At 43.9% G+C, this 19,493-nt stretch overlaps 1 protein-coding gene across 1 annotated transcript; it reads right to left on the reverse strand.

Annotated features, from left to right (window-relative positions):
• Positions 1-203: 203 nt before the first annotated feature.
• FBXW10B (F-box and WD repeat domain containing 10B) lies at positions 204-17,943 on the reverse strand. The gene is made up of 14 exons (XM_028717132.2): positions 17,263-17,943; positions 16,605-16,748; positions 14,896-15,102; positions 14,403-14,530; positions 14,001-14,120; positions 13,449-13,558; positions 12,634-12,837; positions 11,325-11,446; positions 9,853-10,001; positions 8,868-9,010; positions 7,422-7,580; positions 6,519-6,784; positions 3,924-4,058; positions 204-2,330 (listed from the first exon to the last, which is right to left on the reverse strand). The coding sequence occupies exons 1-14, from the start codon at positions 17,804-17,806 to the stop codon at positions 1,456-1,458; spliced, it is 3,306 nt and encodes a 1,101-aa protein (XP_028572965.2). The 5' UTR covers positions 17,807-17,943; the 3' UTR covers positions 204-1,455.
• Between the last annotated feature and the right edge of the window lie 1,550 nt (positions 17,944-19,493).

The raw sequence follows: 19,493 nt of genomic DNA on the forward strand, positions 1-19,493 counted from the left end.
CATATGAGATGGTTAGCTGTTGCTAAAACTGCTTATAAACGGTAAAAAGAAGTCTAAAGGACAGAAAGTCCAGCACCAACCCGACTGCAATTTCCATAGAAAATTACATTTATTCATTATATTTTCCCTTTGCCCCATCCCCAAAAGCAGGACTAAGGACAAATTTATTTATTTTGTTTATTAATTTATCTGCAATATTAACACAAAGCCTGTAAACTGTCAGGAACTTTGGGTGGCTTAAAATGTTCACATTAAAACAACAACAGTAAAACCAACCACAAAATAATAATTTAATAACACACAATTTAAACAACATTTCAGTTTCAGCTGGTCTCACCCAGTTAGATTTACAGCTATGGGATTAGTTATCCCCTTGTCTTCCCCCTTGTATAATTTGTGAACCACACAAAGCAGGTGTCAAAGATGAACCAATACCAAAACCACATCAGCATCTGGGACAAAATGGATCTGCTCAACTTCTTCCTGTGATGGAGATGCTAAGCATACTCTCAGACCTGTCACTCTAAGGTATATTTTAGGCTTTCAGTGTTAGAGGAACAATATTGTCCTAGATACTTCGAAGTTCAATAAATAAACTCAATAAATATACAAAAAACACCAACCAATACAAATAACATTTTAAAACACTAAATAAAAACCACACTAATAACTAAAAAGTTACCCCAAACTATTAGCCAGCTCAGCATAAACTCAACATATTAACAATTTGGAATATTGTATAGTATTAGCAGTCTAATTTATTTCAACTAGTGAAGGCTGCAGAGAGAAAAAATTTGTCTTTAAGTCCCACTTAAGCATGAAGTGGGATAGAGACAGTCTGATATTGTGGGGAATTTAATATGCTGCTCCTTCCACCCTGTTTGGAAGGTGGGAACAAGACCCACATGAAAAGCAACAAGTAAGGAAACAAGTTCATTACAAAGCAGGTACCGCTGTAAGAGCTGTTGTAGCCAGGTTTCTTTATTTTTTGAACATATATTAATTGATGGTGACTCTTGGACACCTGGAGGATGTCCTCAATAAGACTGCAAAGTTTAGAACATTTTCATTAAGATTTGGGCTATATGGTGAGCTTTGAGAAGTGTACACACAGTCTTAGAAACAAAGCTTACAAACAGAATCATTGTAGAGTCATGTTAATAAACCTTTCTCTAGAGGCCAGGAGCATTTGTAAACAGCACTCATTGCAAACTGGAAAAACATTTCTTTGGGGAGTGAAGTAGTCTCCCTATCATATCCAGCCCACCCCACCCCCAGTGCAGCCCAGAGTCCCACCTTCTCAGCTATGTGAAAATCTGGATAATTCAATAGAGTTTGTTAGCATTTTCTGAAAGGTAGCTTCAAGCTGATTCAGCCCAAAGCTCTCCAGTGCCAGCTGTTTGGTTTGCAGGCAGCTGTTTGGAAGGACTAGCAGGCTGCTTTGAAAAGCGAAGTTCAGATGAAAACATTCTCTCCAAGCTCAGGAGCTGCAACTTTGCCCTCCTTGTTGAAATCATCGATGGGGAGACCTTTAATTTTCCTTAGCCAGGCATTTTTACACTCCTTTTCTCTGTTTGCTATAACCTTGGTCTTCTGTGCCTGATACTCGTGCGCCTTAGCTTCTTCATACTCTTTCATCTGTTGGGTTGTCAAAAGCCGGAACCCAGAATTGAGCCGGTATGGATTTGGAGTGTGGGTGAAGAAGAGTTTGGGTCGCCGTGGTATCATGTCTCTATCGGGTTGGGCAATCTTCATTCGGGGCACTTTGATGGATTCGACAGAGCTTGTAAAGTGACCAACGACATGCCCTATGGCAGGTGGAGATGGTATCTTTGCCTGGCGAGAAATCTTTCCCCCTCTGGCCAAGTTGCTGCATGATTGGGAACGTGTAATAGTGGGGGCTGGGATGAAGGATTTCACCCTGCTTCCAAGCAAGGAGTTCTTCAAGCTTAACTGCAGCGTTTTGGTTTCATAAGGTGTGGAAATCCTTTCCATGCCAATCATGCAACGGGCAGCCTTCAGTCGTTTCAGCTGGGTTGATGGATCCATTTTCAGTTGCTCTGGACTTTGGGCAGCAGGGGTCTTTTGGGGCATTTTTTTCTGGAGAAAGGCAGGCCCCCAGGCATCTTTGATTTTCATATTGTATGCCATGTTGGCACTGACTTGGTCTGTCTGGTAGGCATGCTGCATTGTGCTAACAGTGAGAAGGATCTGGTCACCAGACAGGGGACCATGGAAACGCCTCTTCTTTATGTGCTTTACGAAAGCATCAGCATCCTGGCCTGATGCAAAGTTGCTGGCTAAGGGCTTGTTTTCCTCTAACTCATCTCCTGTTTTCAAAAATAAAAGTGAGATGAGTGAAGATTAGCACCTGGGGGAAGGCAGGGCAGAAAATGGAGCACAGGTCTGGACCCCTACTTGGTAAATGATCAGAATACCCCCCAAACTAAGTCTTGAAAAAACCCATGGCTTGAAAGGAAGCTGTGGGGATGGTGGAATCAGCAGCTGCACTGTCAGAAAAGCTAGAAGAAGAGTAGCTAGCTTCCTGCTGAATGCTATCCCCCCCCCCTCTCTCTGTGTGACTGGGGGCTGTGGTTTGTGCAGGATGGAGGGGGGCTGAATGACTGAATATGGGTGGGTGGGTAGGGGCCTGCAAAGCCTGATGAGTAGAGCAGGATGGGGAGAAGGCTTGGGTGTTTGTTTGAGGTGGGGAGGAATAAATCATGTTGGATGACACTTTAGTTTTAAAGGCGAGAGTCCAAAGAGGGAAGGGATATGACTAGGAGGAAGGAGTGGTGCCAGATGATAAGCTTGTTGCTCAATGGCTCACAAAAATGTGGAGCTCACTCTGCACATTACCATGTAAAGGAGGGCCCGAAGTCTTCAACTCACCTAACTGCAGCACTGGGTTTACTGTGAGATGAATTCATTGTTGCTGATGATGTCAAAGTGGTTGCCATGGTGTGCCAAGACAAGCACAGTTCCAGGCTACTATTATGTCATGCAGGAGTATGAGGTGGATGTTATGGAGACGAAGGGTAGAGTACGTGTTTGACATTTGTACGATCTAAAATGTATATTGACTCTGCTTCTCTTTCTAATTTAACATCCCTTAACCTGCTGCTTTGTGGTGCTTTGTTTATCCCATTCCCCACCTGCGTCTTTACTATTTCACTTTAACATGTAGTAAAGGATATTCCCATGCCTTGACCTGCATTTTACATTCCCCACCCTCACCTTCCATCAGCCTGTTTTAAAATCTAGATTCCCCCCTCCTGTTTTGCCAAGTCAATAGCAGGTTCTTTAATGGATCTCTGATGGACCATAGAGCGCTTAGTGAGGGGAAAGATTTTTATTTGAACAAAATAGGCTTCTCGTGTAAAACCTCCCCAAATAATCTGTGATCCACCCTCTTACACAAAGAAACAATCACGAAGAAGCAATCCCCACAATACCTTCACTCAGACAACCCACATATAGCACCAGATCACCAAATCCCTTGTTCCAGCCATGGGGGAGGGGGCGGCCTCAGGAACAGCAGCGTCCAGTCTGTGGTGCAGCAATGTTGACTACATTGCCCTGCACCCAGACACACTGCATCAAATGCCTCCACAGCCGCCACCTGTGGTGATTAGGGCTCCTCCCAGTCCCATAAAATGAGCAATCCCCCAGCTGGGCCACCCTCAAGGGCAGGAGTGCTCCTGCGAGGACATGCGGCCTTAAAGGAATGGTTGATTGCACAAGGCCAATCCTAAGCCTGCTCGATCCTTCTTTGGCGATTCCACTACACCTCCCAAATCTACCATTTGCATACTATTTATTTTGAGTATGCTAATCAGCTCTAGTGGCCTAAAGCTGGACTACAGGAACAAATGGCACCTTTAAATGCAGCTGCACATTTTCAATACACCATAGTTCCTTACCTACTAGAGTTGTTACAGATTTTGAACGCTCGGCAATAGAAAAGAGTCTAGTCTGCTCATCTGGCTTCATTTCCAGGGTTACTACATTTTCGCGCATCCTGGGAAGAGGTTCCGTCGAAATTTGATAACGAAGAGCTAGAAAAGAAGGGAATAATTTCGGCTGCTGTCCAAAGCACACTTATTGTGAAGGAAGTCCTACTGAACGCAGTCAGACTTTCTTCCAAGTATATGAGAATATATGAGAATATGGCTATATGGCTGCAATCTTCAAATGGCTTAACTCCAGAGTTGTGTTTTGTGGATCAGTGGGAATGTGCATGCCAGTGAGCTTGTGCTTATCAGTTTTGTGTCAGCTACAAACATCCTGAACATATATGAGCAATGTATCACTTGATATCTGTTTCCTCTCTCCAGAAATTCTAGTTAATTGGAATATTGTGAAATTAGAAAAATGTGAAAAGTAGTCTGATAGGACTTCTTCACCAAAGGGATTATCTAACTACTGTGCAGTTGGTCTTGTATAATTCTTAAGAACTTATTAGAACACATTCAAAAGGAGTACTTCAGTAGAAACCCGTCTTACTCTTCATTATTCCAGAGAACCAAGATCAAACCCATCTTGCAAAACTACACAAAGATTTCTGATGAATATTCCTAGGAACCCAGAAATATCCAGCCTTTCTGTAATAGAGGTAGGTTTTATAATTTTTTAATGTTGCTTTTAATATATGTGTTATATGTTTATTGCTGTTAAGTTGCTTTGAGTATCTTGTATATGAAAAAAAGAAAAGTGACTAATAAGTTTAATCAATAATAACCTAGGAGAATGTCATCAAGCAGAATATGACGCCATCTGATGAAGGGAAGGTGGCCCTAGATTGTATATTTTCTAGTCTAAAAGCCACATTTCCTCATGGAGAACCTTTTAAGGGTCACGTGACAGTCTTGGGTGTGGCCCAAGTGGGTGAACAATGGATCTAACTTTTATCTTCCTACAGTAGCTGAGACACAAAAGGGCTAGGTTTCTGCACGTGCATGTGCACCCATGCACACACACACAGCCACGTGTCTCCATCCTTCATCCAGGCAAGTAAGAGGTGTTATCCTATTGTAAGGATGCATTGCAGTCAGGGCTGGATTTGGTCTCTGGGCATAAGGTCCCCCAATCCTGCTCACAAATCCCTGATTATATTACATGAGTTCCGCTGTTTACCTATCCACAAAACAGTATAAAGTAGGACATTGCAGAGTGCTTGTGTATTAAAACCTACAGATAATTCTGTCTCTCTTCAAACAGCCACCAATCATCTGAAATATCCCCACACAGCCGTCTGTTTTGCATATGTACCCAGAGCTGGTTCATATGCTCAGATTTTGGTTGAGCTTGCTTTACCCTGCAGCAAACTGAGTGGGCAAAAGGAGTCTGATTACTCGGCATTTGCACAACTCAATGGCTGCATTGGGGTGTCATGCTAAAGCATAGTTTGATGAACAAGCTGGAGTGAGCCGCCGCAAGCCTCAGGTTTGAAAGGTCACCCATCTTCTCTGGTACAGCCATGAAGAGGCACTTGGAAGCTCTCACTTCTGCTTAGCCACAGCTTGTTGAGTTCTCCAAACCAATAAGCTGTGCTTAATGTCAATGTAGTTCAAAGCTAGCTTGTGTCAAATAAACCATCGCTAACATCAACCATGGTTTTGCAGTTGGGGCAAAACAAACAGGCTGTGGTTGAGCAAAACCTTCCAAACTCTTCTTTGTAGCCACATCAGAGTGGCAGGGGCAGTTGTGTGAGCTCAAGGCTCACTGCAGCTTGCTCACTTAATCCTAAATGATGATATATCCTTCAACCTTAAGCTCCCGGATGTTGCTTGACAGCAGTTATCATCTCTAACCATTGGTTAAACTGGCTGCATATGGTATGAGTTACTGGGTGCATATGGTATGAGAAGGGACGCGGGTGGCGCTGTGGGTAAAAGCCTCAGCGCCTAGGGCTTGCCGATCGTCAGGTCGGCGGTTCAAATCCCCGCGGTGGGGTGCGCTCCCGTTGTTCGGTCCCAGCACCTGCCAACCTAGCAGTTCGAAAGCACCTTCGGGTGCAAGTAGATAAATAGGGACCGCTTTCTAGCGGGAAGGTAAACGGCGTTTCCGTATGCGGCTCTGGCTCGCCAGAGCAGCGATGTCACGCTGGTCACGTGACCTGGAAGTGTCTCCGGACAGCGCTGGCCCCCGGCCTCTTGAGTGAGATGGGCGCACAACCCTAGAGTCTGTCAAGACTGGCCCGTACGGGCAGGGGTACCTTTACCTTTTTACAGTTCAACAACATTTGGACTATAGATTTTTCATTCCCCTTTGTGAGTGATAAAAGGAGAATCAGACCACCCTTTGACTTCATGTCAAATGCAACATAGATCAAATGTGATGCTAATCATCACAGGGTATTAGAATTTAAAGGAGAGATAACTGAGGCTGTATACAAGCCATCTAAACACCCTGGGAGAATTTGTAAAAGGGTGAAGAAGTCCCTCCCTTCTTGACGCCTACCAACACTTGCAGCATTTCACCTGCCATTTAACTTAATACTTGATCAGGAGCAATACCTGGAGTAGCATTTCTGAAGTATTTTGTCGACTTCCGAATAATGTCATAGGAAAATACTGTTTTGGTGTTGTAAAGCTTCCATTTATTCCTGTGGGACCGTTTCTTCCGCTCAGAATGTAAATGTGGCGGCATTATTTGCAACGCTTTGTCGTCAAATTTGCTCCTTTCTTTCCTTTTAGTTAGTTGTTCGGAAGCTAGTGTGTGGTCCCAAACTACTTCCTCAAACTGGAACATAACCACACTGCCCAGTGCATTGACCAGTAGCCTAAAAGAAAGGCAAAGGGAGTGAGAAGACACCATGGCCAACTGTCAGAAAGTACCAAACGTGTAGTGCTATAAACTGAGGAGTGAGGCATTATTAGAACCTTCAATCTGCAAGGAAGGAAAGGTGGTATGGATCTAGCTTACTGCCACACTGCCTTTTCCTGCAACTAGTGACATGATTTTTTATTTTATTTTTTCAAATGCAAAAAGCAATCACGTGGAGGGGTGGAAGACTGGGAATTATAGAATTGTAGCAAATGGGGGAGGAGAAGTTTTAAACTCTTGTCCCCTTGGTGCAATCCTAATGAAAATTGCTCCTCTAAAGCTGTCATTTGCATGGGGGTGGTTCCATTGGTTTCATGTAGATGTTAAACAGCCATAGGGGATAACATCAAACCCTGAGGAACCCTGCACTGAAGACTCCACAGGGCTGAAGAGCACTCCCCAAGCGTCACTCTCTGGAAACATCCATCCAAATAGGACTAGAACCACTGCAAAGCAGTGCCGCCCACCAGCAACTCAGACAACCACTCCGGAAGAATTCCAAGGCTCTTCACATGCCTGCCCACACATTTCCTCAGAAATGTATATGACAACCTTTATTATTTAAGAACTGGGAAATAATGTCTGCAACCTACTTGTTTTCTACTATACAGAAGGACACCACAGGGTCACCTCTGCTATTGGCTCTCAAAACTCTCAGGCAGGTCCCAGTCAGGAAGTTGAATATGCGTATCTTCCCATCCGCACAGCCACTGATGACTCTGAGATAGAGAAATCCCAGGGACAGAACCTCCCTACAAACAAGGAAAGTTGTTGAAATACAGCAATTGCTCTTATGAGGACAACATTGAGACTGCAAAGGTGTCTTTGTGTAGAATGATGAATTAACACTCCTCAAAGTAAACAAATGGAGGATGTGTTTTACAAGGAATATTCATGACTGAGGTGAAGTTGGGGGGGGATTATTACTCCACTAGTACAACTTTGTCTATTTGCACACACACGTAGAATGCACATAATGCAGTCAATGTTCATTAATTTGAATTAGTCTATTCTGAGGAGAATTTAGTGGAATACCACCCCTAGTTCCTACCCTTCCCTCATGTGTTACTCTGAGCAGAAAATATGTCAAGCAAGTGCTGTTTACTAGGAAAATGACAAAATGAGGTTTAAACAGGCTGCCACCTGAAGTGAAAAGTTACTGCAAGAACGCACCCGGATCAGCAGAGCGCTAAACGTAAGCAAACAAAATGTGAGCCAATTTACTTTTAGGCAGTTGAGGGAGAAAGAAAGTCAACACCGTGTTGAAGGATTGTATGCTGACATAAGGGGCTGGGTGGAGAACCGCCTGAACCGAGAACTGGCATTGGCTCAACTCCAGAGATGCTAGAGGCACCTTCTTCTATGTGCCAAAGCAGGCCAGCAGGAACCTGGGAGAAGTGAGACGAACTTAGAGAAGAGGACCACAGAGAGTACAGCAAGGGTAGGTGACTCTTCAACTGTTGTTGGACTCCAACCTTCATCAGCTCCAGCCAGCATGATCACCATCCCTGGAGTACAGCCTAGTGAATGAAGAGGCACAACTTACTGCCTTCCTGGAGTAAAGTAGTTTGATGGGGATGGAAAGTGAAAAATGGCCGCCATCTTTGGGAGGGCTGTAACCACATGCCTTCTTTCTCGCTGTATCCTTTCATCATTACCAGTTCACAACACCATCACTTTTGAGATGTGATATAGACTAAATATTAACTGAAGTGGTAAATCCTATGAACAGCTTTAACGTAGAGGATCTTTGAAGGTGGAGACAAGCCATTCATAGTAGAGTCATGCTAGGTTCTGTGGTCTTAGGTTTTTGCCATCTTGGAGGTGGGTGGGAGTTAAAAGAAAAGATAAACCTTGTATGGTTCAAAAGCAAAGAGCTACCTCATCTCGTACAGAAGGGATTTTGGCAATGGGGAAGATTCACAGTTCCAGTTAGCTTTGTCCTTTATAAAAACTACTCCAAACACATAAGAATCAAGAGTCATTGTTAAGGACATCAGAAAGTCTGCAGCTTTTCGACTGCAATAAACAATACCTACATGGGGTGTCTGAAAGCCCCCAGGCATCTCTTGTGATTTCCCAGCATGCTCCATCCCAGGATATAGCCGTCATTGCTTCCTGTCACAAGATGCCACTCATCAAACGACAGGCACGTCACAGGGCCCAGATGCCCTTGTAAAGTCTGGAAACGAAACAGATTTGTTTTTGCATGCTCTTTAGAGGCTTCCAGCAACCACAGGATTATGATGCCATTGTTTACTTTGTTGGTGGTAAAGATGTGACTAACCTCCACTGGCCGCCTGTTGCTGAATGCTAAGCATCTAACCTATCAGAAATGTCAGCTTTCTTACTGGAGTGGAAGAGGATCAAAATAACCCCTTTAAAAATAGTGGGGAGCAAGGAATCATCAGACTGATTAGGCTAATTTCAATCCCAGGAAAATTTGTAGAAAGCATAATTAAAACTTTATCTGTGATTAAACATATAGACAGACTAGCCCTGCTGAAGAAAGACCAGCAAGACTTTCTCACAGAGAAGGTTTGCCTCACCAAACATTCAGAATTCTATGAGTATGTCACAGACATGATGTATTGCAATTAGCAACCACTTTTGGTGAAGTTGCACACTAAATTCCTTTTGCTGCCTAGAAAACCCCTGCTGCCAGTGGCAGTTCCCATATTTCACTCTGAATGAGTGGTCACTGTAAGCCAGCTCTCTACTGATTGTTTGACGCTTGCCTGGGTTAGTCCCTTTGCTATCCCTGTGTTCATGAAATGCCAAAGAAGCTTGAAAGGTCTCGCTGACCTTTCTCTGTGTTCCCAAGGAAGATAGAGCCCCATTGTTTGCATACAAACTTTTGGCAAGAGCAGTAGAGAAGTATGGAGGGCCATGTTACCCTCCCGCCCACCCACCCTGGCCTGAGTTTCCCCACCACTGCTCTGACTCCACCTTAAATGTGTTGCTTGGTGCCACATACTGAGCTGACAGCATTTTCAGAGTCAGCCACCGCGTTTTAAATCTTACCTTTATCAGTATACATGTCTCAGCATGCCACACTTTCACTATGCCCTTATCGCAGGCACTCACGACATGTGTTTCATTCATCTTAGCAGCCCAAACAATAGCTTTGTGCGCGAAAGTCTTAACGCACTTTCCAGTTTCTATATCCCACACTGTGAAAAACACAAAAAGATGCCGTTCATTCATTTTCATCACAACCCTGAGCAGTCTCCTGGTGCCATTAAGCTGAAGTGGCGAGTGCAGGATCTCAGAGACCTTGCCAAAGACACAGACAGGCTGGGAGATGGATAGTACTCTCTTGCAAAAAAATCTCTAAAGGTGGCAGCATATTTAGCAGCAGCATCTGCTCCAAAGAGTCACTCAGTCCCCTTCCTCCTGAGATCGGTAGGATGACCAAGCAACCCCCAGCACTTGCTCCGGAAGCAGAAAAGAAGTTCCCAATGAGGACTGAGCAGCCTTAGTGGCCTTCAGCCAAAATAGAATGCTGAGTGTCTACTGGAGAGGAAAAATGGGAAACGGTGTGCGTGAACTGTCTTGCTTGAGCCCCTTGCAATTTATGGAGGAAGGCGTGATTGGCACCTTGAACTGGAACACTCCTGTTAGATACAGTGGTACATTGATTCTCGAACTTAATCTGTCCTGGGAGTCCATTTGACTCCCAAAACTGTTCAAAAACCAAGGCGCAGCTTCTGATTGGCTGTAGAAGTCTCCTGCATTCAAGCGGAAGCTGTGTCAGACATTCGGCTTCCAAAAAACGCTCACAAACCAGAAAACTTACTTCTGGGTTTGCGGCATTTGGGAGCCAATTTGTTTGGCAACTAAGCTATTCAAGAACCAAGGTACGACTGTATTGAGGATGCACTGCAACACGTTGTTATTCTGCAATAAAAGGTAAAGGTAAAGGACCCCTGACAGTTAAGTCCAGTCGCGTATGACTCCGGGGTTGCTGCTCTCATCTCACTTTACAAGCTGAGGCAGCTGGCGTTTGTCCGCAGACAGTTTTTCCGGGTCATGTGGCCAGCATGACTAAGCCGCTTCTGGTGCAATGGAACACCGAAACCAGAGCAGCACACAGAAACACCGTTTACCTTCCCGCTGGAGCGGTACCTATTTATCTACTTGCACTTTTTGGCATGCTTTTGAACTGCTAGGTTGGCAGGAGCAGGGACCGAGCAACGGGAAATCACCCCGTCGCGGGGATTCGAACCGCTAACCTTCTGATCAGCAAGCCCAAGAGGCTCAGTGGTTTAGACCACAGTGCCAATAGGAGCCTTCTAATGACTACAGTTCCCAAGATTCTTTGGAGGAAGCCATGTTTGTTTAAAGTGGTATGATTCTGCTTTAAAAGTATCTTGACGATGTGGTCATAGTTCTGCATTACAATTGTTTACCCTTTAGTTCTGCAAAGTTTAAATTTAACTATAGTATGTAGATTTTCCCGTATTTCCCTGGGAGACAGGCAACGTTTTGCTCACATTTTGCTGTGCAGTCTTTGGATCCAGACACAAACTTGCTCTTGTACAAATCCAGGCAAGTGATGCTTCCTGTGTGGCCGTTAAAAATTTTCACACATGCCCCAGTGAGGATATTCCACATTCTAAAAGATACGGATCAAGAGCATGAAAAGAAACAAACACTGAAGTTGCATGTATGTTACCAGCTTAAAACATTGCTAGGGTGTTTCCCCCATCAATTTGGATCAAAGCGGGTTTAGGGAAAATTGCATCAAAATGCAGTATTTCTCAAGAAACAACAGAATTGATACGCATTGTGGCCAACATGGTGTATACATTGCTTTCCAAACTAGTAGCGGAAGTGCATGAGATGCCGAGAAAACAGAAGAGTGTACACAGCCAGAATATAACGAGTTATTGAAATTTCAAACATATCTAAATAGGGGTACAACCAAACAAATGGGAATAAATATCTGGAAGCAATATGCTTTGCATGGTCTTTCTCTGTTTAGATTATGATACTGGGGTTAATGCTTCATTTCCCCTTTTCCACTATGTAGCCTACTAAATTAGTATGGGGACTGGCAATGTGTGGCAATTGGTAGATATGTGCATGAAAATTGCTTTAAGTTCTGACATTCCATTCACCTATCTTCTTGTCCGATCTGTTGGTACCAGGTTTTATAGCTTCTCTAGTATATACTAAAGTTTAAATAATTTGATGATATGGGTATGATATATTATGGAATACAATGTAACACATGGCACTATACTGTTGTTGTTTTTAATGTGCTTTCTGGGTTTCAATAAACAACGTTCAGAAGCTGACACTCCCTAAAGAACTGGAGCCACCAACAAATTAGTCCACCAACAATTTATTTGAAATTCTGTTAGTAAGTTGCAAGTGCATTGCTGTTTCATTTGCTGTTGTGTTCTGTGGTCTGTGGCTCTGTATTTCATTACTGTGTGAAGTGCCCTGGAATTGGAGAATGAAGGATGGTATATAATAATTATTAAAAAAATTAAAAAATACGGTAGCTAATTCTGGAGCTTCCTGACTCCAACCATTATTTGCCATGGCTTCACCCAGTGCTGGAATGCACCTCTCCACAGATTATCCCTAAGCCCTCATCCTTGTTGTGGGAGTACATAACTTATTTTAGACTCAAGGAGCATAATAATACAATGTGAAGTATTTGTAAGCCCCACTTGCAACGAAGCACTCAAGGGACGTTGAATTAAATGGGCCGTAAGTACCCTTAACATCTTCCGTATGTTGCCTTTCCCCCTCAAAATGCAATGTAAAGATGTTAGGATCAGCACAGCTCACCTGATGCTGAGATCATAGCTGCCACTCAGAAGCAATCCTTTCTGTTCATTGAGGTACAAAGCCCGGATGCTACCAGCATGTCCCAGAAAGACAGGAGGGACATAGCGCATCTCATCCACATCCATCAAACGGACTTTCCGGTCCACAGAACCAGTGGCCATCAGCTTCCCACCACCATAGTGAATCACTCTGTTAGGATCCAAACTGAAGAGGAAAGGAAAGTTGAAGGGAGAACCTGGTTTTATTTGATAGACTTATTTCTTTCATACCCTGCCTTTATTCCATGGTGGAATTCATCATGACAGCTAATAGAGTATTCCCAGGAGGTCCCCCATCCAGGCAGCAAACAGATCCAGACCTGCTTAGCTTCATATGCCCTCACACCACATCCCTGTTTCTAGCAACAGATGCAACACTAACCAAACATTCATCCTTGCAGTCATTTTTACTATTTCCCAAAGTCTAAGCCAGGCTGCCCAGATCTGGTTTCCTCCAAGTGTTGTTGGCCTCTATGAAAGAACTGAACTGGACTTCTTGCATGTATTATGGGAATGTACGTTCTACTTGTACCACTTGTGGCAACTTATTCAGAGGCAGGAAGCAGATAAAAGACACAGAGAGGTTTCCCTTAGTGTGCTGCTCCTGGGGTGAAAGCTATATGTGTTCACTATTTTGAAAATATCACCAGAGGTTCATTGGTTTACAAAATGCCCCATATGTTGTGGAAGATTGGTTGTTGTGAGGCACATCTAGAGATTTTTTGGGGGAAGGAGGGTGGAATGAGGCAAAACACACTTCTTGCCAGGTACACATACCTGTCTATTAGAATCCGGACATTATACCCACTGCAGAAGACATTCCGTTCTTCCAACTTGACAATGTCTACCTCTTGTCCATGATAAGCTTTGCGCAGGTATTCATTCTCCTTAAAGCAGAATGAGGAGCAATGATGGCTGGTGATATGAGAGAATGACAAACGAGGAAGTAGGTGGCCTTCTGCTTCAACTGGCAGAAATGGGCTTTGTCTCCACCATCACTTCCATAGTCAGAAGCCCCCTCTACCCAGTATGGAGAGTGTGCTAGGGCAAGACAAGTACGCAGACTCCCACCGCAAGCTGTGCACACACATGGGCTATTATTCCTTTCTTTGGGAAAGAAGGAGCATAGCTTCAGGTTGACACAGCTTCACACTTCCACACTCTAGGCATGGTTTCTCTCTGTGGTTTTTCTCTCTTTCTCTCTTTCTCTCTCTCTCTCAACAGAGAGATCAACCAATGGCAGAGAACTGAATAGGGCCCATGAATTTCCCATCACCTACTCAAACCCAATCCAAGAAAATCCAGGAATGCAGAACACCCACAATGCACCTTTATAGTTACGATTAGCTTGGCCTTGCTTCGGATGATGTCACCTTCAGAGTTTATGCGAGGAATGGCAACATTGACAATTTTGGCATAGTTGGAAATTGCTCCTTTAGGGCATGACCCCTGCAACAGAAAGAAGACAAAATCATTTAGTTAAATATGTCAACACTGAAATGTTAGACCAAAAATGGCTGCAGTTGGTACAAGATAATGCTTGGCCTCTGCATGGGAGGGCAGGTTCATCCTTACTGACTGCACTCCACACACTATGACTGCAGATACGCAATACATTGAAAGCACATGATTTCCCCCAAAGAATCACGGGAACCATAGTTTGCCCCTCAAAGAGCTACAATGCCCAGTACCCTTAACAAACCACAAGGGTTGAGGAGAATCCCACAGTACCTGCAGGAATGCAATCTCACTTTGGAGAGCACGATTTGCTATCAGATCCCTCTTGATTAGTTTGACCAGGAAGTCCCAGTGTGCACTCACGAGAGCGCATCTGTTCAACGATTTCATGTGCAGCATTCCTAGAGAATCACAAAGAGAAGCTTGTTGCTCTGTTGCTTCCTAAGAGCGAAGCATTAGAAAGCTGTTTCAGGGACTTATTAAGACATGCTGAAACTTTGTCAAGCTTTGTCAAGTTTAAGAGGCCGGAAAATATTTTTTTTAAAAAAAACAAAAAACAGAAAATTGTTGTCATATCAGAGCAATATTGTATGTTTTAGAGTCTGCTTTCCCTGTTCTCCTTTTTAACCAATTATGTAAAACATTAAATTTAGTCTTTAAAAGAATGTATTTAGAGATTCCTCATAATCTGAAGCCCTTGAATGTAGCTTAATTTAGCTTGTGTATAAGTAAATCTGGCACTGTGAGGAAGGCAAGAGGTTCTTACGCAATATGAACTTGGACAAGTGGATGGGCAGACAGCGAATGAAGTCTTTGAACTTGTTGACTTTGGAGGGCTTTGTGGGATGGGTGGGTACAGGCTCCGCGACATTCAGTATGATAGAACTGCTGGCGGCTTCATCCATGTACTCTGACATTACTTCAGACATCTGATCTGACTCTTTGCTCCAAAGCCTTTGCAAACGTAGACGACCTGTGGAGTGGATGAGAAAACCAACCAAGGGAGTATTACAGAGTGGCCATAAAAAGAACGGGCAGGATAATAATCTTAAGTCACACTCTATAGCCCCGCAGTGAACACGCAGCCTGTGCCTTTGAGCAATTGGACCTCCTCATACACATGTTATATATGGACCATGGCTTTGTAAGTGACATAGCCAATGTCTCATACAATCCCACATCTCAAGAGGGGCTATGCAACACCAGATTTCCATTATGTCAACTGGGTAGTAGTTGCTATTATTTACCAACAAGATGTGCCTCCTGGAGAAAACCCAGGAACAATGAAAAGTCATGAATCGATATAGAGCTGCCGCTTCACAGGCAGAAGGTCCCAGGCTCAATCTGCAGCATCTCCAAGTAGAGACCTTGGAAGAGACCCTGGTGTGAAATCATGGGGAGATGCTGCCGGTTGCTGGGAACAACACTGAGCTAAACAGACCAATGGTCTGTCTTGATTATCACTAATCTCATCAAAACATCCACTACTGTTATTCTGGCTGTTATCTATAATTAAAACTGGTGGACTGGATTGCTGGAAGGGGAATTAGGTGGAATGAGAAGAAGAGCAAAGCAGGATGGCCCCCCCAGAGCTACAGGGTGGTGCAGCTCAGGAGTATCAACAAGCCTTGACATAACTTGAGTGGAGGAGGCTGATCTCAACTTTCTGATTGAGAGTTTCCCAACCATGACCTTGGGATGGCCAGCATGGCCACAGAAGCTATGCTGGAGAGCCAAGACTTCCACCAGAGTTGAAATCACAAGGAGGCAGTTAAGTAATGCCATACCATATTTTGTTCCGGCTAACAGTGGCATTGCCATCTGTTCCCCACCCACCCACCTGCTCATACTGTGTGGACCTTTTTTGCTCCAGTGGGGTGCCACTGTTAGAGGCAGGTATTGACATTTGGCTGGAAGACAAAGTCTAGTCTGTTGGATCAGCTGCAGAGGTTGGTGGGGTTGACAGCATGAGCTTTGTTGTACACTGTTCTTGTGATAGGGATGGCATTGGTTAAGGTAATTTGACAAAAGGGAGATGTGAACATCTCCCAGCACCACCACAAGTTTAACTTCTAGCCTAAGGAAGAACTCTGGAGAACTTGAAAGCTTGCTCACTATTTTGTGACATTTTGGCTGACCCAAAAATAACTATGGATTTTGCATATTAAAAGTGGCATATATATACAGTGCTACCTCTACTTACGGACGTGATGCATTCCGGGGTGCCACTCGTACCCCAAAAAGTCCGTAAGCAGAGCGCCACTTCTGTGCGTGTGCGTGACGTGATAGTGCACTCCTGCGCATGCGCAAAGCACACAGATCACTTATGCACAAAGTGGCGAACCTGGAAGTAAACCCTTACACGTTTGCTGTGTTAATAACCAGAAAAAACACAACATGAACCTAACGCAACTAGAGGTATGACTGTATTAGGAATGGGAAATGGATGGATGGATAAACAGAATTAAATAATACCAAATAAGTCACTCTTCTCTGAAGCAACCCCCGAGGTAAAACCAGAGGTGTGAGATGTGAGGTGGCTCCGAACCTGGGAGATAGATTTCTCTTGCTTCTTAAGAGGAATCACATCCTTGCTTGTTTGATCTTCATCTGGCACAGCTGGAAAGATTTAAATCACACAGGAGATAGAAAAAAATGAAAAAACAAAACAGTAAGAGACAAACATTTCACAGGAAATGATTCTATATCTAGGTTCTTTGCTCACTGGTCTGCAACCAAAGGAAGAGCAGTTACAAGCTACATTTAACGTGGTCCTCTCTGAAGTCAGGTATGGGGAAGTTATGGCCCTCCAGATGTTATTGGACTCCCACTCCCATCAGACCCACCCAGAGGTGATGGCAATTGAAGTCCAGCAGCATCTGGAGGTTCCCCACCACACCAACCTCTTCACGTGAACTTCTGAATGTAACTAGATCCTTGGGCAATGTAAGCTGGGACAGTTCATTCAGTTTCGCTGGTTGCAACTAGGATGCTGGCTGCCCCCCACATATCTATGCAATGAGGATTAGCACAATAGTAAAGGATACTGTCCATTTCCCCCTCCACACATTACTGGGATGTCTGGTTGAGAGTCAGAGATAGCACCTTCAGCCCCCTAGTGCATTAGTATTACCTGTTTTGTTGTCCGCCAATTTGCAAGTAGCCTCATCTTGGCTCAAGAGGATGCTAACCAGGTTGGCAGCCATCAGCAACAACTGTGAGTCGCACATCTGCAGCAGAAGCAAGAGGTAGTTTGCTTTGCTCCAGAAACTGGCATTTAAGAACCACTTCCAGAGGTCTTCCATGGCATGCTCCAGTTTCTTCGGATTAAGTGCCCGGTCCAAGGTGGAAGATGCTGCGAAGCTGGAGCTGACGCAGGAACGGCTGTAGGTGAAATCCTTGCTATTGGTGGACTGCAGGAGGTTCCAGGCATACTTCAAGAGGTCTTGGCTTTGGAACCGTCTTATGATCCCCTTCAAGAATTGCCCCTTAGAAATATGGCTGGCCCGCACAAACCACTCTCGGGTGGAGAGAGCCTTCCAGGACAAGATGCAAGATTTGCAATGATAGCAAACAGGCACCAAGTCTGTTTGCTTGTCACACCGCAGATCTGGAGAGTACTCTAGTTTATATTCCAGGAGCTGTGGAACCACTTCCACCACCGGGTGGGTCTTCATTGTATTAGCCTGTGTTACACACAGACACACAGACACACACAACAGACACAAGGGCCACCAGCCAAAGGCAAGCAAGCAGCTTCCTAAGAGTCTCCCTCCATGACCCTAAATCTCTGTCTAGCAGCAACAGTTTTCTGTTTGTGGAACTCGTTATTTTTCAGAACTCCTAGGAGACACAGTTAGTACCATAATTCTCCTAGAACTTGCCAGGGCAAAACTGTCTGCAGCTAACATACCTTATAGATTCTAATAGATGGAGAGAGCTGCTTCTGTATCAAGAGAGACACAGAAAGATCAAATATGGCTCCGGGTTCAGATTTTGCCCACAAAATACAGGTGTTGGGGGGGGGGGAATGTACATTCCCCCCAATAAATCCACAACCTTTTGAAACCCTAAATTCCTGGGTGCCAAGCCCTGGAGAGTAAAAAGCTGCTGCCATCTCTCTGAGAAACTTGGGAGGATATTGGTGGGTCTTGAAGGGGAGGTCTATTTGAAAGAACCATGTTTTGTTTTGTTTTGTTTTGGTCTCCCAAGTGCTTATGCTTGTGTGTGTTTACCAGAAGTGTGATCCATCCAAAGTTACCATTAGTTTAACACATGTTGAGTTTACTCAAAAGTAAGTCTCATTATATTCAACTGGCTTCCCAGAAATTCTGTCTATTTGTTTCACTGTGCATCTTGGCCTACATTTTCCACTTAACTCAATTAACAGCGAGTCTCTCTCCTAATAGACTTATCAGACTTGTTATAATTGAGCACACAGTCTTCTGTGCTGTTTTTGTCTCCACGAGGGAGCACTTTGAATTCACACAGAATCTCATCTCCCTCTGCTTTCAGTTTGGGGAATTCCTTTTGGCCCTCTTCCCAGTCTTCTTGGGATTTTACCATTCTAAAGGTGTTTGGCGTCATCTGACTTTAAATCATTTTATGAATTATTTCGATAGCAATAATTGCAAAGGAGAGCTCTGGTACATCGCACTCTTGTTTACATCCCTTACACTGTGAAATCAATTACTGTCTGCTTCGTGTTCAGTTTTGAAACCAGTCACTAATCTCTAATAAGGTCTATGTGCTTATTGTATTACTACTACATTTCCATCATATCTGGTTTGCTTCCAGGTGGTCAATATTCCGTGGGAGGGAGTCGATCATATATTAGCACATTTAGGTTTGGGCTGCAAAAGTGGATTAAAGTGTTATTCTGTAGCAAGCTCAGTTAAAAAAAAAAAAAAAGGAACCCGCTCAGATTTTTTGCAGTAAGAAGAGTGCAGACCCTCCAAGCTGCCCAGAGTGGCTGGGGCAACCTAGTTAAATGGGTGGGGTATTATTATTATTATTATTATTATTATTATTATTATTATTATTAAATAGGACTCCCTATTTTCATCAGAGAAATGTTGGAAGGTGTGAAAGTGTAGGGTAATGATGAATTGATGAAAGCTCATATAATGCTCAGCTAATAGTGGACGTTGCATAACCTCTGTGCAAACAAATCCAAATGAATGCTCAACAAACAGTGGGTACTGTGCAGGTTCCAAGCAATCTTTGTGCAAACAAATCAGTGTGAATGTTCAATAAACAGGTTGCCTAGAAGTGGTGGAGACTTTTTCCTAGACCAATAGCTTCAGAGGTATGTGGAGCCACTCTTCAGCAGGAAACAGTAGCTGGCTACTAAGACAGAGAACT

Source organism: Podarcis muralis, chromosome 2, assembly GCF_964188315.1.
Source record: "Podarcis muralis chromosome 2, rPodMur119.hap1.1, whole genome shotgun sequence".
In the NCBI taxonomy this organism is placed as follows: Eukaryota; Metazoa; Chordata; class Lepidosauria; order Squamata; family Lacertidae; genus Podarcis; species Podarcis muralis.

Coding starts and splice junctions, on each gene's coding strand:
- FBXW10B (XM_028717132.2), bottom strand. CDS start 17,806: ATGAAGACCCACCCGGTGGTGGAAGTGGTTCCACAGCTCCTGGAATAT. Junction 11,447..12,633: donor AGCTATGATCTCAGCATCAG/GTGAGCTGTGCT, acceptor CGTATCTTTTAG/AATGTGGAATATCCTCACTG. Junction 4,059..6,518: donor CTTCAGAAATGCTACTCCAG/GTATTGCTCCTG, acceptor CTTCTTTTCTAG/CTCTTCGTTATCAAATTTCG.